Source organism: Haemaphysalis longicornis, unplaced genomic scaffold (genome assembly GCF_048455015.1).
Source record: "Haemaphysalis longicornis isolate Haplotype H1 unplaced genomic scaffold, Haemaphysalis longicornis Haplotype H1 scaffold_1, whole genome shotgun sequence".
NCBI classification, from domain to species: domain Eukaryota; kingdom Metazoa; phylum Arthropoda; class Arachnida; order Ixodida; family Ixodidae; genus Haemaphysalis; species Haemaphysalis longicornis.
This window is the reverse complement of record NW_027526203.1, coordinates 364,542,994-364,570,924: the sequence shown is the minus strand read 5'-3', so window position 1 is coordinate 364,570,924 and position 27,931 is coordinate 364,542,994. Positions and strand designations below refer to the sequence as shown.

The 27,931-nt window shown below is 51.3% G+C and overlaps 2 protein-coding genes and 2 non-coding genes across 4 annotated transcripts in view; 2 read left to right on the top strand and 2 right to left on the bottom strand.

Moving 5' to 3' along the window:
- The window catches only part of LOC144171173 (uncharacterized), a 166,043-nt gene that overhangs the window by 115,842 nt on the left and 22,270 nt on the right, over positions 1-27,931 (top strand). Inside the window, exon 2 of the mRNA XM_077700968.1 lies at positions 11,645-11,705. Coding sequence (XP_077557094.1) covers positions 11,645-11,705 — 61 coding nt within the window. The remainder of the gene's footprint in view (positions 1-11,644; positions 11,706-27,931) is intronic.
- On the bottom strand, positions 11,939-12,529 carry LOC144176436 (uncharacterized). Its single transcript, XM_077705212.1, has one exon. It carries the CDS (start codon positions 12,425-12,427, stop codon positions 11,939-11,941), a length of 489 nt encoding a protein of 162 aa, XP_077561338.1. The 5' UTR covers positions 12,428-12,529.
- On the top strand, positions 24,996-25,067 carry Trnap-agg (transfer RNA proline (anticodon AGG)). Its single transcript has one exon. It is a non-coding gene; the product is annotated as a tRNA-Pro (tRNA).
- On the bottom strand, positions 26,488-26,559 carry Trnap-agg (transfer RNA proline (anticodon AGG)). The gene has a single exon. It is a non-coding gene; the product is annotated as a tRNA-Pro (tRNA).

The window sequence follows — 27,931 nt, the reverse complement described above, 5'->3', positions numbered from 1 at the left end:
AAGAATACAGGCGGCGGGCCTTAAACTCAAACCTTCCAAATGCCAGTTCCTTAGGCCTGAAGTCAAATACCTCGTACATATTGTATCGGCAGAAGGCGTGCGTCCCGACCCGGGTAAAGTACAGTGCGTGCGTGACTTCCCCGAGCCCAAGACAAAGACCGAGGTGCGACAATTCCTGGGCCTTTTGTCCTACTATCGGCGACACATTCCCAACTTCGCAGCGCAGGCTCGTCCGTTGACACAACTTACCACCAAGAAACCGTTCCACTGGGGCGAATTATAGCAGACGGCCTTCTCTTCTATGAAAATGAACTTCACGGAGGCTCCAGTGTTAAGGTTCCCCGATTTCAGTAGACCATTCACACTCGCGACAGACGCGTCGAGGGTGGCTGTAGGAGCGGTGTTGTCACAGGAGTTTGAGGGGAAGGAACATCCGATAGCATACGCGAGTCACCAGTTAAACTCCGCGGAGCAGAAGTATGGAGCCACGGAACAGGAATGCGTCGCCGTAGTATGGGCCGTCCGTCATTTTCGGTGTTTTCTGTACGGGCAGCACTTCCGCATTGTCACTGACTGCCAGCCCTTAAAATGGCTGATGAGCGCACGCGACCCGAACTCGAAGCTAACGAGTGCTGGAGTACAATTTCGAAGTCATTCACAGGGCAGGGGCAGCCAATCAGAACGCCGATACATTGAGTAGGGCAGCAATCCGGGTAGTCGAGGGTTTCGCGCCGGTAGTTGAAGAGGCCCGTATAAAGCGGGAACAGGACGACGACCCGCAGCTACAGCCCATACTCAAGTCACTTCAGGCCGGCAGTCGTGATACACAGTACTATGTGGATGACAGAGGACTACTCCGGTTCAGAGACAAACCAGACGATACTACTAAAGGGCGTCTAGTGGTACATGCCTCCATGAGAGGCGAGCTGTTACGACTTCACCACGATGCTCCGTACGCGGGTCACCAAGGGGCCCGTAAGACGCATCAAAGAATTAGCACGGCGTATTTTTGGCCCGGGATGCGACGAGACGTTGTGGAGTAATGTCGCAAATGCCTCTTCTGCACCGTTCACAAAACCCCCAAGAATCAGAAGCGTACTCTTTTACAGATGTTTGAGAGGCTTAGCACCCCATTTCAGCGCACTGCGATGGAATAGTGGGTCCGCTGCCGACTACCTCAGCGGGGAGCAAGTACATATTGGTCTTCGTGGACCATTTGAGCCGCTACGCGGAGGCTGTTCCTTTAGTTGACCAGAAAGCAGAAACGGTTGCGAGAGCATTTGTAGAAAAGGTAGTACTGCAACATGGTGTGCCTGAACAGCTGCTGACCGATCAGGGTACAAACTTTGTCTGCCGGGTCATGAAAGAGGTCTACGATCTCTTAGGTATAAAGAAGCTACAAACGACCGCGTATCATCCTGAATGTAACGGCGCCGTAGAGAGGCTGAACCTAACGTTGGTGTGCATGTTGTCTCATTTTGTCGCTCATGACCAACGAGATTGGGATCAGTGGCTTCCTTTCGCGATGTTCGCTTACAACACCGCGGTTCATGAGGGCACCAACGAAACCCCCTTTTTCCTCCTCCACGGGCGCGATGCAACGACGCCGAGCGTCGACGATGAGGCGGCTCAGATCCATTACAACACCATAGAGGACTACCGCGCGGAACTGGCTTGACGCCTCTTGATATCACACCGGCGGGCGGCCGAGGCTCTCATCAAAACAGCAGAAAAGAGAAAGGCGCGCTCTGCGCGTGCTGCAGCGAACGCACCCGGTTCTTCCCGTCCAGCCTGGACCGAACGTCGTCCACCGATAGCGCCAGACCCGAACGGCTGGGGTCGCCAACGATACGCCGGACCAAGGCGGTTATGCGGGATCCTTAAAAGACGAGAGCGCTTGGGAGGTTTATATAACAAACTCACTTGGAGGATTTCCACCGCTTGGAAGTCTCTTGCCTGCTGCTTCCAACCTCGGCGCCGTACCTACGGCTGCCACGTATGGAGGGATGCCCGAGCATGGCTCACACCACAACATGTCCGCTGGTTCCCTCCAAGCCAACCCTTCCGACTCCCGGTCAAAGGTTAATGCGTTTAAAAGCTCTGGAACTTGTAACTTAGCAATACTTCCCAAAAAGGAATTTTTAGATGCAAGTTGATGGCACGTGCATAGGCGGCCTGTGTCTCTGTAACTGCTGCTGCATACGGAGTAGCTCACACATCAAGCCCTCGCTCCCTTCAGGATACCGCCAAAGATTTTTGTTCCCTATGAGGGCAGCTATTGTTCTCATCCAAATGAATGCTTTAGCGTCGTCTACTGCGCACTTCAACAATACGGAAGACTTGTTTAATGCCCATTCTAGAGAAAGTAAACCAGCCGCCAAAGTTCCGTGCACAAGGGCTGCGATTAGGGGACGGTTTGCGCTTCCATTTGCATTGTCTCTATGACGCCGGAGGACGCATCAGCCGACGTGTATGGCGTCCTAAAAATACTTTTTTCGTCGAGCGATAAACCCAAGAGTCATTTATACAGTCAGTGGAGAGCCCATTGACCAACCCTGGTCAATATTTGCTACGTGGCGGCAGTACAAATGAGACAAGCTGTGGTTAAAGGTGGCACGATACGTTTACAAGACGTCCACCATGAGAGCCCGCGCAGGCTGGGCGCCCCATGCAGCTTCGTCTTCGTCGACGGTTGGGCCCACAGCGCTTTGCTGCACTACTCTCTTGGTGATCTTCTCCGTGACAATATAAATGGTCGATGTTATTCGAGAAAAAAAACTTTAATTCGAGCCTGTTGATGTTCGAGTGGTCCCTCATTTTAGGTCTCTCATTTTGGTCCCTCATGTGACGACCGAGCTGTCTCAGCACTGGAGACCAGAAGTTGAATGGAGAGCGCTTAAACTTTGGCAGTAAACAAGGACGAGAAAGACTACAACACAGGACGAATCGCGCTTCGTCCTGTGTTGTAGTCTTTCTCGTCCTTGTTTACTGTCAAAGTTTAAGCGCTCTCCATTCAAGTTATGCAGAACCAACTAGCCCCTACAGATGCCCTGTTAACCAGAAGTCTGCGCTGGTCGTCAGGTTCTCCCACAGCTCAGGGAGGGAACGGGGAGGGAATAAAGATGAGAGGGCTGGGTTATATGCGCACCCCAAGATCATTAGGATGAGGTTACATGGGTGAAGGCAAAATTTACACGTGGCAGGGTACTGAGTGGAGTACGCGCGATGTAGCCATGTTGGGTAAGTAAAGGTGTTCGAAGTCTCCGGAGTATGACTTCCCGTTTAGTAAGATGCGGGTGAGGATGTGGGAAATGTTGCCTTGAGGAGTGGTGATGTGTCATATCTTGAAGTGTGACAGAGGAACTAGGTTCGGTATTTCCTCAGAGGCCTGGGAGGACAGTTTGCAGTCTTGCCTACGTGCAAAGTTTTTCACGTTAGTCAGGATGTGCCGGGACCCACACAAGGCCCATCTTCCAGCAAATTCATCCGCAGCCCAGATCTGGTCTTTAGTGAGGCGCAGGTAAGAGTTTTGTTCTTGGTGGTTACCATGGCCAAGGGGTAGGAGCAATATCGTAAGGGTTGGTATCCGTTTAGGAGACATTAAGTTTTGTTCCGTAAATTCGTCCTTTCGCTTAGCTACGAGCGTGGCGGCGACTGGAGTGTAAAGTGGGATGCATGTTTTCTAGCAAAACTTGTATTGACTGACTCGTGTCGCCGTCGGTGTTGCTGATGGAGTCGTACGCCTAAACTCCCTTATCTGCCCCACCCGCAGCTGGCGGCCGGAAACAACCGACTCCCACAAGTGGCGCACCGGATCACACTATACTCACAGCTAATCACAGGCGCTCCCTCCCACCAGAAAAGGGCAAGGGGGTTAGCTGGCTTCGCGCGCGTCGTTTCTCACCAGTTCAGGGCCAGCTGCGCCATGGGTAGGCCGCACTTGGTCCGCTTCGCTCGAGAGCAGGCAGCCCTGAAAGGACGACAACGGGAGCGGGCTCGTGAACGTGCGTGTGCTCGGTGAGCTAATCCTGAGTTTCGGCAATAGGAATTAAGCCACGCGAAACGACAACGGCGGGTCGCTGATGGGGTTCGGAAAGCAGAGGTTGGGCATCTTGATTGCCATGAATTTCTCAAGGGATCGTGTAATGATGACAGCGCCGATGAACCCCGCCGGGACGATGACCCCCCTTCGTTCTCGAGGTCTTGTTGTGTCCCCCTCCTTGGGCGGAAGCGATGGGCGGCCTCCGCGAACCCTGCGAGTCGCAACCCTTTGTATGGGCCTCGCCGGCGGCTTTTTACGCGGCGTCGGGGAAGTCTTTCCTGTCCTCCTGACCTTCGGGGACGGCCAGGGGGGAGCGGAGGTCAAAATCCTTATTGGCATGCGCGCTGCTGGGGGGAGGCGGCTTTGCTTGCGCCCTGCTCGCGCATGCTTCAACGAGTTTGTCGAGAGCTGCGACTGCGAGCGGTCGCACGAAGACTTGCTCCTGTGGCGGTTTCTGGGCGCCAGAGCCCCACGAATTCCTCGCCAACCGCGCGGCGGTTCGGCACCTTTTTTGGCCTCCGGCCCCCATCAGGGATCGCGCCGCGATACCCCCCTTTGTGGGCTGCGGCGCCTTTTAATTGTAATTCAGTTTCCGTTTTGTCTTGTGCTATGTTTCGTCGTCTCCTGTAAATATGTGTAAATAGACTTCTGCTTAATCATCTACTGGCCTCGTCTCGTCATCGGGTCCTTCACCACCTTCCACTCCACGACGACACCAACCACCTTCAACAACGAACCTAACTTTGCTGATCGATTTACGGTTTCACAGGGCTGGACAAGCTTCGCGTGCACCCCTGTTCATAGGCGAGGGGTTCAGAATCGTTTGGTTAAGGGGCGGATACGAATGGATTGACGCCAAAGATGTGGAAGAGATTTCCTGTCCGTGGTTTGAGGGGTTGACATGTCAAGGTTTTGTTAAAGTGGCAGTCCTGTTGGCGTTTGTGTAGGTCGCAGATGTTGCCTAGAGCTATGAAGCTTTGGTGCGCGTACTTACCATGTATTTGTGGCATATGTGCCCGGTATCACTCAGTCTCTGGACCGCACTTGTGACGTAGGTGTGCCACCCGCGTTGAAAGGAAAGTTGAGGCATACGCTTCAACATGTTGAAGATTGGTTGCCCAAAGCGAGTTTTCCAGGTGCGGGGTAGGAAATGCCATGCCGAACCTTGTGGGGACAAGGGTTCTTACGGCGACCAAGCTCGACCCGCGAGACTCGGCCTCCAGGCTAGCTCGGCTGAACTCCGCCACGGACCGCCGACCGGCGTAGCGGCAGAGAACAGCAAGGAACACACAAGACACAACGAAACGGCCAAACTCGCGTTTATTGGCGCTCCAAAAATAACGCGGATGACTCCTCGCTCGTCCTGACCCAGCCGTCCGGCGAGGATCAGGAGACAGGCGCAATGGGGCAGACAAAGGAAGGGGAAAGCCGGATCTCCGGTACTCACGTCTGTCTTCGTTGCTTGCTCGAACCCAAGAGACCCTTCCTTCGTACCGCGCACCGAGACCGGCCCACCGGGGTCCCGAAGAGCCGGTCACGTGACGAGTGACTGCTGCGCCACCGCCGCGACACGCCTGCGCCGCGGGGAGCGACGCAGCCGCCGAGGGGAGAGAAGGAGCCTTCCCCCCTCGCCTGGGCGGTGGACGGCGAGGAATGGGGAAAGCGCCAGGACTCTGGGGTTCCCACATCCCTCCCCCCTTTGACCGAAGCTCTTCGGACTCGAGGGTTCCGGCCGGCGGTGGCCTCACCGCTTGTTGCGCTGCCTCGTCCACTCCTCGAGGTCCAAACAGTCCAACGCCGCACATGCGCAACTGCGCCACAGTCCACGTAGCACTGCATGTCGCCGCCACATAGCACACATAGTTCGCCACAATCCGCCGATTGACCCGCTTTCGTCAGTCTGCACACAAAGCCGGCCGCGTGCACTGTCGGCCGGCCCATGGTCCTCAGGCCCCGCCGGTGAAGTAGGCTGGGCCGATTGATGTCAGCAGGTTGCTCCCAGGCGGTCACTTCCCGCAGTGGTTCGCCCCGCGCCGACGGTGCGTTTGCTTGCCGCACCGCCGGCGGCTTCCGCTGCTTACGGGCTCTTCTTATTGGTCAGCAGTGACGAACCATGACGACTGGACCCGGGCTGGAGGCCGCGTTCGTGGTGCTGCCTCCCAGGTGGCTGGCTAGCCAAGCGCCGACGATGGCTGCCGCTCGGCACACCTCCGGCGGGCGCCTCCGCCAACAGGGGGCGGGGCGCGATCAGCTGACCGCAGGAGCCGCCCCGCCAAGCAGCTAGCTCGCTGTACGGGCGGCAGGGTGCTGGTTCGGCGTAAACAGCCGCTGGGCTCTCGTTCCCCTAGGGTAGCGGCTGGCCCGGCTGGCTCGCAGCAGGCCCGGCGTGTGCTGGCGTCGTGTTTGGAGGGTCACTCGTACCCTGGGCGTGCGGGCTTGAACCCACCGGAGATGGTGGCCCACCCGGTCAGCGGACTCGCCGATTGCGGGTGTTGTAGCGGTGCGTCGGGAGACTTCCCTCCGCGCCTCCCTCGAGCTCACGGTCTCGCGCGCCCGAGGTTGGAGCGTCGGCAGTATCTTCCCTCTGAAAGTACTGCTTCAGCTCGCCCACGTGAATGGGGCCACTGATTCGACCCGAAATCGGGTCTCTCAGCTAGTAGTTTAGCCGCGAGAACTCGGCGACCACGAACGGTCCGACCCACCTGGGTGCGAGACCGGCCGCGAACCCCGCGCTAGCGTCGCTTAGCGCGTGGTTCCGTTTCAAGACAGAGTCGCCCACCTGGTACCCACGTCTCGATGAGCTCGGTCATAGGCCACCTTCTGGTCTCCATGAGTGAAAATTAAGCGTGGTCAAACCAACTAGCTCGTCTCTCCATTTTGCTTCACCTTCTGGTCCGCCCTGGCCTTACCGCGACTGCGGTTCGTCTCCTTGATGGCGTCCGCCAACCGCTCGCGCAAGCGCAGTGCGTAAGCCGCGTCTGCTGCTTTCGCGGGGACTCCGTTCGACCGCCTGGCCAGAACCGTATCCGTCGGCGTGTTCAGCTCCCTGCCGAACATCAGGAACGCTGGCGTGAAGCCAGTACACCGATTCACGCTTGTGCGCAGAGCGAAGGAGATTGAGCTCAAGTGCTCGTCCCAGTCTTTTTGGCGTCTGGCATATGCTGCGAGCAGTGGCTTCACGTCACCATTGCGGCGCTCCGTCACGTTGGACTGGGGATGATAGCACGATGTTGTTTGCTGCCTGACACCCATGGCCGCACACGCTTGACGAAACAGCCTTGATGTGAAATACGTGGCGTTGTTGGTAATCAGCCGCTCTGGGAATCCGTAGCGACAGAACATTTCGGACAGCTTTTGCAGGATCTCCTGTGCTGTCGCTTTGCGCAGCGGATAGAGTTCAGCGATCCCACTGAAGTGGCATGTCACCACGAGTACAAACTTGTACCCTCTCTTGATGCGCGGCAGCGGGCCCATCAGATCGCACGAGTTGGGGGACCGGGAAACACTGCCTGCTTGCGCGTAGCGCACAGAGATGCTGTCGGCGTGCCTGATGTTCTGAAGTCTTTTGAGTGCCAGGGTGGTAGACATGGGGCCACCACATGGACGGCCCCGGGGAGAGTACTCGGGTAAGCTCGTGTGCTCGAGCATTGCCGTCCAAGTTGGGGTGGCCGGAGACTCATACCAGCGTTATCTTGTGGGGAGGATGGGCGCGAAGGGGAGACAGTTAGCTGTAAGCACGCAGGTATATTCGCAAGTGCATGATATCGCAGCTAACGAGGAAGCAACCGAACATAACTTGAACTTGACGGGTGCACGTACCAAGAACATGAACCAAGGACATGAACGAAGACTAATTTAGAGACAGGAATACATGCATGTACACACACGCTCTCGCGCACACACACAAAGACAGAGAGAGAGAAATTAAGGGAGGGAGGGAACTGTCACACTAGTCATGTCCAAGTAATGGAAGTGGGGTTCATCAGGCGGTGGCACTGGTATTGGGCTTGGGCATGCAGGTGCGGCATTGAAAGACCAGGTTATTAGAAAAATTAATTTTGTTCAATGGCTGGCCTCTATGCCTTGATATTACGATTTATCTGAACCACGATCCCTGCCGTAGAATCTTCGATTTCATAAGCCGCTAATGCCGTAGTTTGCAAGATTTCACATCTTTGGCCGTGCGAATCCCCGTGGTCAACCCGTAGACCTATGAACGTGAGTTCAAGCTCCTCAAAGGCCAACTGCACTCAAATTTTTCTTTGCCCAAATTTCATCCAAACAAGTTCTTTATGCCCTAAAATTCACCATGGCGAAGTTCCAAGTCCGATACCCAAATTAAGTGCAGGCGTTCTAAGTATCCGTAGCAGACGACGTTTGCACCTGGCGGAGAGTCGCCAAAACAAGTTCCGAATGGCCTGTGATGGAGAGAGAGAGAGAAAGCCTTTATTAAATATATGCACGCAGGCCTGCTTAGTCCTCACATTCCAGAGGACCTCTGGTGACGTCTTCAAGCCGCTGCCTGACGTACGCCGCCAGTAGCCTTTGTTCTTCGGTGGTGCTTGTGGCGGTCAGCCATCCTTTGTGGGGTGTGTTTGTAGTGCTGTGTATGGTTGTGCAGTTCCAGAGGATGTGATCTTGGTCTAGTATGACGTTACATGTGGGACAAGTAGGGGGTGGTGTCTCAGGATCTCCCCATATCTTGTGTACTCTAGCTGGAGTGTCCAAGGTGTCTGTTTGAGCTTGTCTTATTAGGGTTGCTTGGTGTCTTGTGAGCGTATTAGAGAGCTGTGGTAGTTCCCTCCTACATGTGGAGTAGTCCTTCAATTTAGGTGCTGTCGGGACCGTAAGCGTTTGGTTTGGTTCCAGGTTGGCAGGAGCCCGGGCTGCGGCTTCTCGGGACAGCTGATTAGCTTTTTCGTTACCTGCCGTGGAGCTCGCGCTTCTCCGGCGACTCGCACGGCGCACGGCCAGGCGCAGGGATGCGTTCGCCGGGGGTTTCGCTGCTCTTAGCTATAAACATTTGCGCGGCTTCTGCTTCACTCGCTAAGTGAACTAAAATCAGCCTTGCTCATGCTAACAAATACATCCGCACAAAGACCGGCCGCCGTCTTCGCGAAGTGCGAAAGCTAACGAAACTTCTCTTCTCCCACATTATAAACTACATTTTTTTTTCAATCCCGAAATAACGTATTTGCTTTTGTAGAGTATTAGATTTAGTTTACTTGATAGTAAAATGTTATCAAGCGCACATGTCTCTAGTAAAAATATAAAACGGCCGTAGATAGGTAACTTTTTCGTGTTTTAGTGCATCATCAAGCTATACAAGCTGACATACGGTTTCCGACCAATTTTAAAATTCGATCATCGGTGTGTTGCGAGGTGAAAGTTACTGGGCGGATATATTTGCGCGTAATTACACAGTAAAAATAGTTTGTGATTGATATTTGCCCGTGCGCGGTTTGTTCTCTTCAAAAAATGTGATATGATAGCCGAGGCGCCAGGTAACCATAGCTGCTTTTTGATATCGTACAAGAAAGTATATTTGTAAATCCGGACCCGTTTTTTACCCTCTCAACGCCACGGATTGCTCCACCGGCAGTTATTCCGATGCAAAAGTATACCTGTCAGACGGTCTTCGGGCGATAGCAACACAATGTAGGAATTGCGCTTAACTCCATCAACCTGGGCAAACGTTACTGAAAGTTCTTCTGTGGAAATAACAATGCGAAACGCGACGGTACCACGCGCATTTAGAGGCTGCTGTGAGCGGCCGCTGGTACTGGCGCGCCCGCTTCCGTTCCATCACCTACGTCACGTCCGGCCTCCGGTAATGGCCGCCTTTTTTATACAGTTTCAATTCAGAAAACGCAATCTTCATGAACTATTTGTGTCGCGCGCGTTCATGTTTTAAGCGCAGTATTTGGCATTTTGCACTCTTTTGATGTGTACTATTAGGTGACATTATTTTTACGTTGTCGAAAATTTGAGTGCAGTTGGCCTTTAAGGTGGGCCTTACTTAATGGCGTTTAGCATACAGCTCTTCTGCCGAACGAATCACCCGTGACCTACCCAGGCCTGGGGACGTCTATTCAGGTCATCATCGTCCTGGCTATCATCATCATCATTATCAGAGCTCCTCAAGGTTGGTTTTACTGAGTCGCGTTTAGCATGAAGCTCTTCGGCTGAACGAATCACCCGTAGTCTACTCACAGACCATGGCCTATTCACCATCATCATAAGGGCTCCTTAAGGTGGGTTCTATGGCGTGTAGCGTCAAGTTTTCTGCCGAACGAATCTCCCGTCGCCTATCCATAGATCTACAAACGTGAACTAGGGTCATTATCATCATCAGCGCTCCTTAAGGTGGGCTTTACTGTACGGCGTTTAAATCAAGCATCGCATTCTCAAGACATATTTCAAGCTTCGATTGAAAAATCCTCTGGTTGACTGCTAGGGAGAAAGCCCGGAAAAATCGCACCTGTGGGAAGAGTCTCATGCCAAATTACTCCACATGCCTAATCGAATTTACGCGCTCAAGTTTTGCATACACATAGGCTCGGGTTCAGTGTAGTAACGCACACCCAGCACATTATGACACGGCATCGATGCAGTCTTTCCCCGTAGGGTTTCCAACAGGCCCCGCTTGAACTATGAACGGTACTTAAATATCGCTGCATTCTGAGCACGAGGACGCGGGTTCGATTCCCGGCGGTGCGGCCTCTTTTATAATGGAAGCGAAAGGCAAAAACGCCCGTGTGTACGAGATTTCGGCGCACGTAAAGATCCCCAGGTGGTCAAAATTAATCCGGAGCCCTCCACTACGGCGCACCTCATCGCCTGCATGCGTTGCGTCGGCGCGTTAAACACTACAATCAATCAATCAAATTTCGTTGCATTAGCCACTACTGGTCATCACGTACTTACCCACTCATTATTATAAACCACTGCATTGCTTGCTTAGGTCCTACCCCTGCTGAAACCGAGAAAGGACAGTCAAATTATATCCTTCTCAGACATTCCGTTGGGTATACAAAATGTATATTCTGTGGAGGCGCATTCAGATATATTCGTAGCGTGCTGGCATTTCGCTTAAGACATATAAACGACAAAAAGGCACAAAGTGGCACAATATCTTTAGTGCAATTTCCTAAATGCTAGTTTTCTGCAAAGGTAGACGGAGAGGCAGCTAAGACTTTAAAAGCTTGACTTTGGCATTCATGTGGAGAACTCCTTAACTTCTGGACTCTGCTGATAAGTAATGGACACGTTCCATAACTCTACATTTTCATTTCACTTCCAAGCAAGAGTGACAATAAAAATTCTATAATTAACCGAAACTACCCTAGAATCCGGTTGCTGTGGTGGCGCGCATGAGCGTCGGCAGGATTTTGTCTTGAGGGGGGCAAACACATTGCACTGAAGGGGCAGAGAAAGAGGGGGGAAGGGGGCAATGTGCTGGTGTGGCTTGGAATGAGGGGGAAAGCACCTCTTTTTCACCCCCCCCCCCACCTGGCGACGCCCATGGCGGCGCATACAGCATTATCCGTGCATACGTGGGCCATGATAGCCAATAGACATTTTTGCGGCGTGTTTTTGCAGCTGGCGTGCACAGAAACAGCTTGGGTCATCATCTTATCTTTGCGGTTGATTCTCGCTCAAGGTGAGTTTCCCTTTTGTCTTTTATGACTGTGCAGCTATAGGTTGCCCTGTATATTACACGTTCGCCCTCCGCGTTTGTTACTGTGAACTAACCAGCGCATAACACGCGGGTCGCGCTTAAAGAAACAGAACAGGCCTGCGTGAACAAAGACGATGACGTGCCCTTGTTTACTGTCAATACGGTCACCCGCCGAAACACACGGGCGGCAGTGGTGAAGGTATAGAACGGGGGGCCTACATCATGTAGCCCCTGCGGATGCGCTGCCTCTCCTGCTGCGCCTGGAGCTTCTTGATCATGGGCGACAGGATGGGCGGCTCGTAGGCGATGATGGTGTCGGCGAAGAAGGTCAGGCTGTTGATGATGCAGAGCGAGGCGGCCAGCAGGCCCGGCGTGTCGGCCACGCGGGTGTTGGCCTCGGTGATGTACGTGAGGCTGGCCACGATGTAGGCCACGCTGCCCAGCACGCCGTGCACGCGGTAGAAGATGGAGTAGGGAACGTCTGTGCTGCCCATAAGCACGGCGAACAGTATGGTGGTGCAGGTCACGAAGAAGCAGAACGAGATGAGCGACAGGAACAAGGCGTGCGAGTCCATGAGCACGTGGTTGGACTCGGTGTCGAAGTGCGAGTACACCAGGAAGGAGAGCGCCATCAGACCGGACACCACTTGGAACACCTTCATTGCGCCCGAAAAGGTGTTGAGGTAGTTCAGGTGCTTCGTCATGGCTGCGCCGGCCGAGCCCACCACACACGAACACGCTGCCGGCGCCGCCGCGCGCGATCGCGCCTTCTTCGTCTTCTACGGCCCCGTACGCAAGTCGATAGCGATGTTGGTTACGACCAAAGTTAGTGCGTTATTTGAATGCGTTGCGCAGCGAGGCTCCGGGATAAGTTTGAGCACTTAGAGTTTCTTTAATGGGCAATAGAGTGTAAAAACGAGTTGCCCCGTATTGGTAGAATAAAGGGCCGTGAGTACAACAAATATGCCACCCGCTGGAACAGCAAATGTTTATTAACCCCGAAAATGCCAGAAGTATGAGAAACTGCATGGTATCGCCGCCCCAAAACATCTTTCGCACAATGATCTGCGAGGTTACAAATTGTGCATGGTCACTGGATTGCTTAAGTTGGAGAAGCGTTTAAAAAAACGTAAAGCGTGAACGTGCAAATGTAAAATAAATGTGTCTTTGAACTTCTCCTGAGCACATCTTGTTGAAAGATATGAACTTTAGCAGTTACAGCTATAAAAAATTTAGTGCCCTTCCACTCTGTGAAGAAGAATGACCTGCAAAGCAGCACGCCCTCCGCGGAGTACACGAAACAAAACACGCTTGTTTGTAATTTACGACTCAACATACTTTGGAAAATAAATTTGGAAAAGACCTGAGCTTTATCCTAGCGGACAAACGTAGAGCGGTCTTACCCTACCGCGTGGTAGGCATCTTGCTGTTTGTGTAACGCGCCAACCCAATCCACTTTACAGCATGAGGACCCCGGACCGGTCGCTTTGGGCTGTTTGACGGCCACGTTGAAACTCACGCCAACACAACAAACATATCATCATAGTAAGGGTATGAAACAAATATTTGCGCGTGCCCGCCCCCTCCTACCGCCCTCCTCTCCCAACCCGTGCACGCATAAACTGGAAACCGGTCATGAGCAGGTGCTTAGTAGTGAAAGATACTGTCAACATGTCGCTCTGAAGGCCCTTTAAGCTAAACGAGTGATATTGACCCCCGTCGCCGTTCCAAGCGGGCCATTTGCTGTTCATCCGGGAGGTATTCGCAGCTACACGACCAGCTGGAACTTGAGGTGGCAGAGGCTTTCCGTAGTTTTCGCGCCCATTCACGCTTGTGTCCGGGCTGACACTGCTAAATTTTCCGCTCTTCTTCCTTCAAGCCAGCGACATACGTCCGTCCCGTAGCGAGTAAACACCTCGAGGGCTTCGAACTCTACACTAGTGGACACACACGTGGGTATCCCTTTATCTCTTTCTCTGCCCAGTCGTAGGCATCTCAATGTCTGTGCAACACACCAACCCAGACCCAAACTGCTCGAATGCGGAGGGCATCTGACTGAGCGCATTGAACCATGAGACTGCAACGTTTAAACCCCCCCCCCCCCAACAGGTATGTCATCGGTAGCGGAATTAAGCCCTGCTCTGCATGCATGCCCCCTTCCTTTACCCCCAACCCGTACACGCCTAAACCGGCAGCGGGGGATACGCGCCTAATAGGCGTGAAATACACTGGCAAATGAGAGCGAAAGATTTGATATGCGACCAGGCTAAGATCTATTAGTCTTCCGTCAGAAGAACTATGACCAGCTGTTCAACGAGGGCCGCCGACGTGACAATGTTGCTCGGATTGGCTTTCAAGCTAAAGAAAAATAATGCGCTCACGACGGCGTTTCAACGGGGCAAGTTGCTTCTAAACGGCAGGGGCACGCTCGATGGCACCGCCGCCGTCGGACGCGCGTGAATCGAAGCACCATAGCGAGGTGGAATTTGAAGCGGCAATGGCCGCGGCTACATCTCGGTGGCGGCGGCTTTCGGGCGTCTTAGCACCCATTCGCGCTGGTGTTGATTCTCCGCTATCATCTGATAACGGCGGTACGGCCGCTGTCAGCCGACTGCGCAACTTGTGAAAGAGGCATCAGGGATGGCGAGGGGAACAATTTCTGTGACAAACGTTGTAAAAGAGCGGTCGGCGGTGGCGAGAAGCCCCGGAGCGGCGCCGAGTAAATCTGCTTCACCGGAATGAAAACGAGGGAAGGGGGGGGCATATAATGCTTTGCAGTAAAAAAATCCCCTCGCACTTCCCCGAGGGGGAGAGTGTGTAAGTGCGAATGCACGGTTGCTACGCGAGCGAGAGCTCTCCCGCCCGAAGTGGAGAGGAGGCACCCAACACCCGCAGTCACTGAGCGGAGAGAGGAGGAGGAGAGTAGCGCCCGCCGTTACGGCGAGGGCTACACGAGCGCCCTCACGCGTCGGAATGCGGAGCGCCCGCTACGCGAGCGAGAGCTCTCCCGCCCGAAGTGGAGAGGAGGCGCCCAACACCCGCAGTCACTGAGCGGAGAGAGGAGGAGGAGAGTAGCGCGCGCCCATCTCCCCCCGTTGCTAGGGAAGACGAGGAGCGCGCGCACCCGCAGCTGTTGCTATGCGGACGACGGCGGCGGACGATTCAGGCTCGCATAAGAAGTGCATTTGCACTTAAAAGTTGGACGCTTAAACTTCGCCTTTAAGAGCGGAATGCGATAGCCGAGCAGGACAGATGCGCTATCAACAACCATAGGATACACGATTCAGAAGAGAGCCCGCGTTGGTAGACGGTGCCGCATTCACCGCTCACATGTTCTCTCCCGGCGGTTGAGAGGCGGGCCCGGGGAGAAGTACGCCTTTTCCGGCATTTTCCGCAGGCGTCAATGACGTCAGAATCGCAACGTCACTTGGCGGGAAACTTTCCGCTCCTACACGTGATTTGCATTCATCATGACCCAACAGATCAACCACGATTTTAGTGTTCTTCCACCGATGCCGGCTTATCTGCGACACGAGCTCCTAATACTCCTGCCTCAAAGAGGCCATGAAGACAAAATAGAAGGCTGCTTTATTCGAAAGATCTGGTGTTTTATAGTGCGCTCAGCACTTGTCCGGCAGCCTAAGCCGAAATTTCAATTCTCCCGCCGAATCGTGTTTCGTGACGTCGACAATAGCGCGCTAAGCGGCCGACGAGGTAGCGTGGCCGAGCCAGTTTATTGAGGTTGCCAGCGACGTCTGTGCCATGGTGAGGGCAAGCAGCATGGCCTCCATGGCAAGCAGCGTAGAACGAGGTGCCACTCCAGACCGGTGCGAAGCGTGTTCTGAGCACGAGCCGGCTGATACAGATGACAGTGACGTTGATGAAGACGATGATGATGGCGTCGCTACTTCGTATCCAGGGTAGTTTTATAATACTCAAGTTTGTAAGTTGACTAAAGCAGCCGCCCACAACAACAACATTTTTTTTTTGTTAACCTCGTTACCATCTGCCTTTATAGATGACGTAACGATACCGCTGAACAACCACTGTCTGCACAGGGTTTTATTTTTTTCTGACCGGAATTGTACCTGGCTTATTGTTGCGGTTGATAGTAATCATGTCATAAAATGCTGTGTATGACTCGACAATAAAGGTCTCGTAAAAGGCAGGGTCACGGTCACTTATAAAAGGCAGGGTCACTTATGCCAGTTGGCCAGTGTCGGATCAAATAAGTACGACGCCCTCGACGGCTGTGCATGCAGCGTCTGGCGGCACAGCGCGCGCCGTAAGCACTAGTAGTGCTTGTATGTTTACGGGTTCGTTCGTTAATTCCACTGCTGAGCCCGATAGTCTTACTGCTATAAAAAGTGTACGCTGAATTGAAGCGAAAATATCTCGTTCTGCGAGCTTATAATCCCGTTTTAACCTGTTTAATTTGCACTGGTTTGTTGTCAGCGTCAGCCAATCGCAACAACCGGCCCATAATACGTCATAGGCTCAGCGCGGAAAAGTCGCTAGTCAGTCGAATGGCTATTGTCTCTTTTCCTCATTGTACAGCCTGTTTTAGTGAAGTTTGCGTTAAAAGTGGTGCCAGTATTATTCTAACGAGGCAATCTTTCGAATAAACCAAACTTGCATTTTGTCTTCATGGTCCCTTTAACAGGTTGCCTCGCAGCAACTCGCGGTAGGCTTTATTTCAGTATCGATGTCAGTCAAAGGTGTTGTCTTAGTGTGTGTGCAAGTTCAGTGAGAGATTTACGGCGGTAAGCGACAAAATTCAGATAACACTAATGCTATCCACTATGCCGTCGGCCAGCCATCAATTTTACTGATCGCCATTATGGTGCGAATACTAAAGACACATTGAAACTAAATTTGTATTCTTGAACAGTCTGCTGAATACGAAATTGACAACAGAGCTAAGAAATAAGGGAGCTAGCCCTCGCCAATTTTCGTGTGCCTTCTCCAAGATGGCAGCACCGCACAGGAGTGGTTGGCTGGAGGCGCGCGACTCAATTACAGGCTAGCTAAATTCTAGCTTTAATTATTTACTTCAAACATAGAGCATACGCCGAAAAGGCTTCGAAAAGTGTGATATTTCTGTGCAAACAAAAGGTTATTCACCATTCAGAATCCTTTTAACACGCACCAAACGCGATTTTCTATTTCTTATTTTCTATTTCCCGCGATTTTCTATTTCCCTTCACCAAGCCGAGATCACCTGCCGGCGGCACGCGTATGTCATTTTCGGCGCACGTGTAACGGCCGTAACGCGGATATTTTTGCCCGAAAGAACTAAAATTAATTTCAACGTGTACACCCACTTGCAAAAGTCCGTATACACTACATATTGGCGCCACGCCCTGAATAGGGATTAGGGTTTTTGAAGCGGTACCTAGTTTCACCAACCATGCAGTTGAGAATAGCCGAAATAAAAACAAAACCCTCTGGCATGTATACATTTTAGTTGGGGAACGCAGGGCGTAGATTGGTGCAACCTAATAAAAGTTTCCCGCTTCCTCGAAAAGCGGACCCATTAGCGGTCGCCTCTTACACTAGTGACGACCGACCCTGTTAGGCCCTGCCGACCCCAGTACCAATCTGCACTACTTCCCCATGCAGCACCTAGGCAAGAAGCAGCCAGCACGGTCAGTTTGCTGTACCTTTTTTTCCCAACTGCTCATGACCCCCTGTTTGGGTATGTGCCCCTCACTAAGGACTATCATCGCCATAAGTTTGCCGCAGTTCAGCCCCTTTGAAGGTGCAGCGGAACCCGCGGCTCGAGTGACCATGACATGGCACATCTACTACCTCCGCACGTTCACGGGCTCGCTGAAGATATTCCAAGTGGTCACCGCGATGACCTCCATCGTGCTTCTCTCTGTGGCGCACTACGACTTCAACTCGAACTACCTGACGATGCGGCCGCCCGCGCTGCTCATGGCGATGGTGTGCTTCAGCTTCTTCCTGACCAGCCTGGTGATCTTCATGTCCATCGTGATGGGCAGCACGGACGTGCCCTACTCCATCTTCTACCGGGTGCACGGCGTGCTGGCTACCGTCGCCTTCGTCGTGTCCGGCCTCACGTACATCAGCCAGGAGAACCACCCGCAGCCCACCAAATCCGGCCTATTTGCCGCCTCGCTGTGCGTGCTCAACAGCCTCACCTTCTTCGCCGACACCATCATCGCGTACGAGCCGCCCATCGACGCCGCCCTGGGCGTAGAGAGCAGCAAGTGACGGGCTGGCTCAGCGAACCCTTTGCCTCATCCGCACTGAATGGCCGCGCGGGGGGAAGGACCCTTGCGTGCATGTGTCGTGCACTGCATTTCTTTCCAACACTGCACAGTGGTCATCTGGGACAGCAGTTCACAGTGCTCCGAGCTCGTAACGCAAGTGATGAGAAATGACGAAACTGAAACTGCTCGCTCTCCTTCGTTCGAAAGATAGAATGGATAAAACAAATATACCGCCATTTGAATAATTCATCGCCGTATTTTGGCCTTTTAAACTCAAAAGGGCGAACGCAGTGAGAACGAAGAAAGCGAAAAATAAGCACGCTGATACATGTAAGAAGTTCACATTCCTGGCTCTCTCAACCGTTTAATTAAATACGAAACCGCATGCTCCCTCAGTGCTCTTTTGTGCGTTTCCCGTGTTTTTTGAGCATATGGAGTAAATTGTTAGTCACAGGAAGGCCTACCTTTGTAGATGCGCTTTCTCGCTTGCTTGCCTGTGTTCCGGCGTATTTGTGCGTGTACGTGCCTGCGTCCGTGTGTCTTCGTGACACCAAGGCACCGCGGCGGGTAAAGCAGACCAATCAGTGGGTTTACTCAAAAGTCGCTATAAGTGTTCGAGGGTCACATCAAAATTACGCGCTTGGCCAAACGCGGGTGCGGCTCCACAACGCGGTCTCGAGGCCCCAAAGCGACACTGGGCAGCACCCCTCGCACAGCCGAGCTCTTTTACAGATCTAGCGCAACGAGCACATCAAAGCAAACAAGAACTCCGTGGGGTGCACCGACAAATACAGGGACCTTAGCACCACCTAAAAGGCCCCTAAAGCACCGCCGGCATACTGGCCTCATCTAGCGGTCGGTATCAAAACTAAGCCAGCTGGGAAGGCGCCCACGTGGAAAAATAAAAGAAAACGTGGACGTTTGAAAGAGAGAGACTTTATTGAGCCTAAATGAGAAAACTGGCCTTATGCCTTCCTTCTTGGAAGGACTGGGCCGACCCCATAGGAGTCTGCGGCGTCCCTTGCCATTCTGGCCTGTCGATCATCAGCGGCGGAGTTGTGCAGCGCCCCCACCCCCACCCACTGCACGTCGTTGTGTAATTTAGTAAATGAGTAGTGCGTTCCTCTGCGTTTGTTGTGATGTGCGGGCAGAGTGGAGCCCACCCTGAACAAAATCTATAGGTCGGGATAGGTCTGCAGCATCTATAGGTCTGCAGCAGTCGTACTGCTACTGCCTGTTTTCAATCGGGGGGCTGGTGGGTGTTGAGAATTTCCAGATACGTTAGAAGCCTGCCGCCGTTCCGTGGTGTGTCCGTGGATGCGTCTTGCGAGTTGGTTTGGTTGGTGAGGTCGCAAGCCAATGCTGATCACTAAAACTCGAGAGCAGGTCCTCGGCAGGTAGCAGCAGTCTGGCGCGGAACAACATGTCGGCACAGCCATCGTGGCGGCAAGAAGGGTACAAAAGGGGCACTTGCCCCCACAACCCGTCCCCCCCACCCCTGCTCACTCTTCCTCAGCCCCGCAGCCCCATTCGTGCTTGCTTATTTTTTCTCTGAAAATCATTATCAGAAACTTTCTCGAATGCCCATAGCAACCTTACCCTGAATAAAAAAGGGGGGCGCTTCTGTTGGGGTTTCTTTAGCGGGAACGCAAGTGGACATCACAAAGATATAAGCCAGTCACCTCTGGACGCCTTTACCATGCAAATTCTATCCCTGGAATTTTCCCAGAAAAACTTAAGTTTGCACTTCGGACTAATTCGAGACCTAGCTTATCCATTCACGGATTATAGTTATGTCTGGGTTCTTTGTTAACTCCCACCGTGTTTAACACAAGGGGCCAGAGGGACACCTCATCGTCAACAATATAAATGCATTCGTCAATTTCAGGGTGCTCTGCAGGTGCACGCTTTCATTTTGCAACTTGGGCAAGAGCCTCTGGGTGTGCGTTTGAAAGCGTTTGCTGATTGCCAGGGTGGGGAAATCTTTCGGACCCGCTTGCCGCCTGCGTCTCCTGAAGTCGTGCTTGCAGCTTCCGTTCGAAAGGCGGAGAATTTATGCACCTCCCCTCCTTTTTTTTTTCTCTTTTTTTTCTCTGCTGCTAGGTGGCAGTGACAGGGGAAATGGGTAGCACGAGCGTTCAGCTGATCAGCGAGCGTGGCGTCAAAAGCCCAATCTTTCTCCCCTCAGCCAGTCATAACCACAAAGTCGTAACCTCGCAGGCAGACAGCGAAGAAGAGAAAAGTCCGACTAGGGCACCACGCAGCCTCCGTGCGCCAAGCTGCGCTAGCGTCTGTGAGCATTGCAGAGCTGTTTCAGACAAGCGCGAAGATCATCAGTTTAAGCTGTTTGCAAAGCTAAAATGTACTTCAGAAGCTTCTATAAAGGAAATACCGATACTGATTGTACATAGCGCCTTGTTTGATGAAGGAGAAAAAATTTTCCGAGCCAGTCGACCGTCCCGAATCCGAAAATATTTATACCATTATGGCCGCACCTGAGCAGCCTCCACCATCGCAGGACCTGTATCCACAGCGCTTCGCCCTCAAATCATCCCTCAAACGTAAACTCCCCCACACCCAGTAGTCCCCCCCCCCCTAGCCTTTCGCCTTCAAAACTTTTGGGTCCACCCACTTTTTGGGCAATAGATTAATTAAAGACGGTTCGTTACTGAGTTCTTGATTCTTTTGTTCTTTTTTCTTAGTATTGTTACGGGGAAGCAGTATACTTTGAGGATAAACGTCTTTGTTCTGTCTAATCCTGGCTTCATAGGCCTTTAACAAGGCCCATGAAGTTGGCCCGTTTGCCTGTGATATACATGCTTACTGGATAAATTATTAAGTATATTCGTTCTGGCCCTTTACTTGGCAAAGCATATACAAGTTGGCTTCATCGACAGCCGGATATTAGGTTTTAATCTTGCGTAATGGATGGGCGCCCGCGGGGTTCACAGCAAAAGATAGAATGCGATGTTTAATGAGCCTGGCGATGTTGTCCGAGCTAAACTAGATGTTCTACATCTAAATAACAAAAAATGCAGCATGCACCATCTTAGTTTACACTGTTCTGCACACTTTGTAAAAGCTAGAATAGACATTGTGAATGGACAAATTGACAGTTTAGAGGTGCAGTAGCCCATGCCGTCTGCTAAGAGAAGCAATTAGCGAGCACATGGTAAAAGCGAAAGTAGTCTTCACGAACCTACATTCAGATAATGAGAAGGCAGCACGACAGCTTGGCACAGAACTCAGTGCGCTGCGAATCATTGCACGCCTAATGCAGGCTGCCCAAACACTCCGCAACTCCGGAAGAATACTCGTACCACCTCCACCCCTTAATTGAACTCTCTGCTACCACAAAAAAAGGTGTTCCGCAGCACAGTCCCTCCTGAATCATTGTCCCTGTCTCCCCTAGAGGTTCAATCGTACGTCATCTCCTGGAATGAAGAGTATTGTCCGTAGGTAATTGTTTTGCCCTCAATCAGCATGCACTTCATAAAAACCTAACACATTTACTCAACAGTAGATTAGCAAGCAATAAAGTTGCCGTTGATCGCTTTTTTTATGTAAAAACTCTCAGTACCACGAATTATAAAATGTCGGGTGATAAGTTATATAGGTATTGTTTTCGCGAGACCATTGTTATCTCTGCCAAACGACTATCTCTACACGTTCTCAAGTATAACACTTAGCCAGGAGCAGAGTGCAGATCTTTATTTGCGGAACGTAGTCTCCCAGGGTTCCATTTCTCCCCTTTGATTTGTCCCTATCTAATGAAATTGTGAACGTGTTAAAGCCCTCTCAAATATTTCAGCACGCAGACACACTTTGCTTGTGTCTGTCAATTCATTAACTGCACTACGTGGTCAGGCCTTCAGGAACATGGTTTTAAGCTGAGTGTTAGGTTCGAAGCAAATTTAATAAAAGTACCGAAGCCAGAAAAATTGGCTCACCTCGCACTAGGGGTGCAAGGCTGGACAAACAGTAGAGCTGGCGCCCCTCTCCCTTCGTCGGAGACCCGGCTGTTTCACCTCACACGGATTTCCTAACTTGCCGTTGAAAGTTCTCCATGACCGGCAGGCCCGGATCGTTTCGTCCGCAGGATTTCACATCTCTCCCTAAGTGGGCCACGTCAGCACGCGCTAGAACCCGCGCCAAGTCCAAACCCATGCTTGCGCTATGAACACAAAGGAAATTCTGTGAAGAGAAGAATTTACACAGCAGGGGCGGCAGAAGACTATTGCCTTCCGATTACATTTGCAGCGAAGTGAACAGCAGATGCGCAGTTTTTTTGCCCCCTTCTTGTGCTCTGGCTTTCGTCATCAACGCTTTGTGAGTCAGCCTGGCTCGTTGGTCTAGGGGTATGATTCTCGCTTAGGGTGCGAGAGGTCATTTGCAGCAATGTGAACAGCAGATATGCATTTTTTCCCCCTTCTTGTGCTCTGGCTTTCGTCATCAGCGCTTTTAAAACGCTTTTATGTACGTGAACTTTCCCGTACATTGGTGGCGCTTCACGAACTGGAAACAGTCAATGCGGGATCAACTTTGGAAGAAATTGGGATTGTTAAAGGACAATTGCAAAAATATGTAACTGAAAAGTATCATGGTGCCTTAATTCGGTCCAGAACTGGAAGATTCTTTGATAGTTATCCTTCTCGCCGGTGTCTTAGTGATGAGCGCCAATCCGCACTTGCAAAGGAGATAATTGAAATTTACTATAACGGTGTTAGGTATACTGAAGCTAAAGAAATAGTCAGTGCTTTCCACACACATTACAGCACGTTATTTGGGGGGTCCAGAATGAATACTCAGCAATTAAAGTTCCATTCCCTCATTGACTTACTTCCCAGGCTTACAGAGGACGAGTGCATGATGGTGTCAGGGCCTATTACACTGGAGGAAGTTAAGGATGCTATCTCCGCGCTTAAGACTAACAAGACCCCAGGGCCAGATGGCCTTGGTGGGGAGTTCTATCAAAAGTTTTCTGGTATCCTTGCTCCAGTTCTCTTGGACGTATTTACGACTGCCTATGATCATAATATCTTGCCGCCAACCTTTTATTCAGGACACACGGTGCTAATCCCCAAAACTGCGGATGCAGAAAAACTAAGGTATGTAAAGGGTTACCGACCAATCTCCCTCTGCAACGTTGACTACAGAATTTTTGCAGAAATTTTATCTAGGCGCCTTCAATTTGTAATCACTAGTTTAGTGGGATCCCACCAAACTTGCGGTATTCGGGGTAGGAGTATTCACACAAATATTCATATCGCTCGTTCTGTCTTGGAGTGCGTGTCCGATTCGGTAGATCAGATGGCCCTAATACAAATTGACCTTGCAAAAGCTTTTGATCGGGTTTCTCATGATTTCTTATTCGCACTTCTGGCAGCAGTCAACTTAGGTGATGTGTTATATAAGGGCATCAAGCTGTGCTATGATCGGTGCAGTACACAGCTTATCGTCAATGGTATTCTGTCTGAGCCGATTGCGATCAAGTCGTCTGTCAGACAAGGTTGCCCCCTGTCACCATTGCTGTTTGCATTGTACCTCGAGCCTCTTTGTCTCAGCATTCAGCAGAGTCAAAGAGTAAAAGGTTTTTGCTTACAATCGTGCGAAGTTAAGGTGCTTGCTTATGCAGATGATATAGCGTATTTTTGTGCTGACAAAAGGAGTGTCCAGGAAGCCCTTACAGTGACTAAGCAGTTCTGCGATGTGTCTGGAGCGGATGTTAATATGGAAAAAACTAAGGGATTTTGGATCGGACAATGGGGAACAAAACCATCTACATTCGCTGGTATTATTTGGGATAGCGCCCCACTTCAGTACCTCGGCGTGCCGTTACATCAAATACGGAACACAGGGCCTCATTGGTCATCAGCGCTCACGCAAGTTAAGCGCGCATCGCAGGCATGGAATGGGCGAGACCTCTCTGTGTTTGCACGTGCAAGAGTGTGTAACGTCTTCCTTGCCACAAAGCTCCTTTATGTGCTTCAAGTGCTTCACTGTGCGCGAGCAAAAGTTCAGGCCCTACATAGAGTTTTTGCAACATTTGTGTGGGGCTCTCAATGGGAACCTATGCGCAGGGACAACTTGTTTCTTCCTTTAAAGGCAGGGGGTGTTGGGCTCATGCATTTGTTTGTGCACCAACTTGTGTCTTGTTTTTTCTTCTACAAATTGGTTGATCACCCACTTTTACTGACTGTACTTCAGCAGCGCATAAGTTTCCATTTGCCTTTTTTGCTTGTATGTACGGGCGAGGTCAATACAAAGCCTCCATGGGGATTTCTCAAAGAGGTCGTGGAGTCATTTAACTTTCTTACCGCGCGGTTTTCCTTGGAATATCTGTTCAGCATGTCAAGGAAAACTATGACGAACACTCTTATTGAAAGTCTATTCCCGGTGCCTGTTTATCGCCAGCCTTACTTAGGCCACCAGAAAAGCAATGTTTTAAAACGCGTAATGAGCATGTGTATCCCGCCAAATGCAAAAACATTTTTCTTCAAGCTTCATTCTTCCACACTCCCAGTTAAGACATGGCTGCGCGAAAAAGGAATGTCTATTCCTTGGTCGGACAATTGTCGCCTCTGTAATCAACTAGAGACAATTGATCATTGTTTTGTGTTGTGCCGGGACGCTGTGTTCTTCTGGGACGTTTTGCAGCGGACACTAAAAAAGGACATCGACATCACCCCGTACACCATTCGCTTCCTGCCATTTGAAGATGTTAATCGGGTGCCATATGACGTTTTCGTCCTCCTAGGATTGTTTAGCTTGTGGAAGTGCCGTATGACTGATCGGCATGCGGAACCCCCTAGGCCGACCAAGTGCATTTTTCGGGAACAGGCGGCGTTGGTGCGGAGCGTTTATGCTGCGCAGAGTGATCCACCAGAGTGGCTGCCTCTTTTGGATGCGTGCGTTTGCTTGCCTGAGTTTTGATCTTTGTTCGACTGTCTGTTAGTGCTTAAATTGTGTGTTAAGTGTCTCGTCTTTTGAAGTTTTCTAACATTTCCATGCATTAAAGAAAAAAAAAAAGCCTGGCTCGTTGGTCTAGGGGTATGATTCTCGCTTAGGGTGCGAGAGGTCCCGGGTTCAAATCCCGGACGAGCCCTGGTTTCCTTTTTTATTTCTTGCCTAGAAACTCCAGTTGGCATCATAACAAAGTTTCCTCTTCTCCCTTCTTCTTGTTTTCTGAGTGCCTTGCCCAGGAACTCCAGTTGGCATCATAATAAAGTTTTCTCTTCTCCCTTGTGTTCTGAGTGGCCCACCAGAATGGCTACATCTGTTGGACGCGTGCGTCTGCTTGCCGGAGTTTTGACGGACGGCTTGACGCGCATCTTCTTGGATGGCTCGTAGCTTTTGTAGGCTGCAATATTTGCAGTTTTCCATGCAGTAAAGCAAAGAAGTCACGCTGGCTTGTTGGTTTAGGGGTATGATTCTCGCTTAGGGTGCGAGATTTTCTTTTTTTTAAGCAACGCTTTACTAACCTAGTCGAGCCGAGTTTTACCGTATCGCTGTTGTGACCGCTGCGGTGGACAGGTTCTCTACAGCTGCTGGGGACTGAGGGCCGAGAACTGAGTTGGTTAGTCATGGGAGGTGGCGGCCAACTACTACACCAGGGTGGCCCTTTCTGGTAAAGGAGTGCTGCTTGTGTCCCCAAGAGCCTTCCTAGCATGGTTGAACCTTCCTTGTGTAGCCTCTTAAGTATCCAGGATGACGGTTACTTCCGGAGCAGGCAGCACTCCATACCTGCATGCCAAGGTTGGGCTCAGAGAGCCAGACGAAAAAAACAGCGAGAGAACGATTGAAGTTTTCCGCGTTCGACCTTGCTGTGCACGCCTGCAGTGATACTGAGCCAGCGTTTGTCGGTTTTGTTCTTTATACGCGCGGTTTTGAAGGAATTAGCTGAGATGAGACGCTGGCTTACTGATGAGAACTTCACTGACGTTTTGCCGTTGGAAAAGTAAGCATGCATGTGCCAAACATGCGCATGGCTAAGCAGAAGTAAGCAAGCGCCCAGCCGGCGACGGCCAGCGCACGCGGCGGAGGCGGAGCTCGACAAGTCACGTGATGCGTTGCCAAGGCTACGGCGCAGCTGCGGTCAAATTAAGGTCAAATTACTGACGACGGTAAAACTCGGCTCGACTAGGTTAGTAAAGCGTTGCTTTAAAAAAAAAAGAAAATCTCGCACTCTAAGCGAGAATCATACCCCTAAACCAACAAGCCAGCGTGACTTCTTTGCTTTACTGCATGGAAAACTGCAAATGTTACAGCCTACAAAAGCTACGAACCATCCAAGAAGATGCGCGTCAAGCCGTCCGTCAAAACTCCGGCAAGCAGACGCACGCGTCCAACAGATGTAGCCATTCTGGTGGGCCACTCAGAACACAAGAAGGGAGGAGAGAAAACTTTATTATGATGCCAACTGGAGTTCCTGGGCAAGGCACTCAGAAAACAAGAAGAAGGGAGAAGAGGAAACTTTATTATGATGCCAACTGGAGCTTCTAGGCAAGAAATAAAAAAGAAAACCAGGGCTCGTCCGGGATATGAACCCGGGACCTCTCGCACCCTAAGCGAGAATCATACCCCTAGACCAACGAGCCAGGCTGACTCACACAGCGTTGATGACGAAAGCCAGAGCTTTTTTTTTTAAGCAACGCTTTACTAACCCAGTTGAGCCGAGTTTTACCGTCGTCAGTAATTTGACCTTAATTTGACCGCAGCTGCGCCGTAGCCTTGGCAACGCATCACGTGACTTGTCGAGCTCCGCCTCCGCCGCGTGCGCTGGCCGTCGCCGGCTGGGCGCTTGCTTACTTCTGCTTGGCCATGCGCATGTTTGGCACATGCATGGCTTACTTTTCCAACGGCAAAACGTCAGTGAAGTTCTCATCAGTAAGCCAGCGTCTCAGCTAATTCCTTCAAAACCGCGCGTATAAAGAACAAAACCGACAAACGCTGGCTCAGTATCACTGCAGGCGTGCACAGCAAGGTCGAACGCGGAAAACTTCAATCGTTCTCTCGCTCTTTTTTTCGTCTGGCTCTCTGAGCCCAACCTTGGCATGCAGGTATGGAGTGCTGCCTGCTCCGGAAGTAACCGTCATCCTGGATACTTAAGAGGCTACACAAGGAAGGTTCAACCATGCTAGGAAGGCTCTTGGGGACACAAGCAGTACTCCTTCACCAGAGAAGGGCCACCCTGGTGTAGTAGTTGGCCGCCACCTCCCATGACTAACCAACTCAGTTCTCGGTCCTCAGTCCCCAGCAGCTGTAGGGAACCTGTCCACCGCAGCGGTCAGAACAGCGATACAGCAGAGGGTGCTAAGAATGTCTCGTCCGGACAAGCCGCTTTTGGAACTTGACCCTGGCAACGTTCAACGCACGCACCTTGTCTAGCGCGGGAAGTTTAGCTGTACTACTAGAGGAGTTATCGGGCATTAAGTGGGATATTAAAGAATTAAGCGAAGTTAGAAGGCTTCATGGAGCTCACTAGCGAGCATATTTTATTTATTTATTTATTTATTTATTTATTTATTTGTTTATTTATTTATTTATTTATTTATTTATTTATTTATTTATTTATTTATTTATTTATTTATTTATTTATTTATTTATTTATTTATTTATTTATTTATTTATTTATTTATTAAAAAGCAACCAAAGGAAAAAGTGAGGAGGGAAACGCGGAACAGTTGTAATAGTTAGAAAACGATTTCAAATTTCTGCGTGAATAAGCTCAGGAGAGTGGACCCGCCGCGGTGGCTCAGTACTCAGTGGCTAAGGCGTTCTGCTGCTGAGCACGAGGTCGCGGGTTCGATTCCCGGCCGCGGCGTCCGCTTTTCTGATGGAGGCGAAAAGCAAAAACGCCCGTGTGTACGAGATTTCGGCGCACGTTAAAGATCCCCAGGTGGTCAAAATTAATCCGGAGCCCACCACTACGGCACGCCTCATCGCCTGCGTTGCATCGGCGCGTTAAAC

Excerpts from the sequence above, each read along its gene's own strand:
- LOC144176436 (XM_077705212.1), bottom strand. The coding sequence starts at position 12,427 with ATGACGAAGCACCTGAACTACCTCAACACCTTTTCGGGCGCAATGAAG.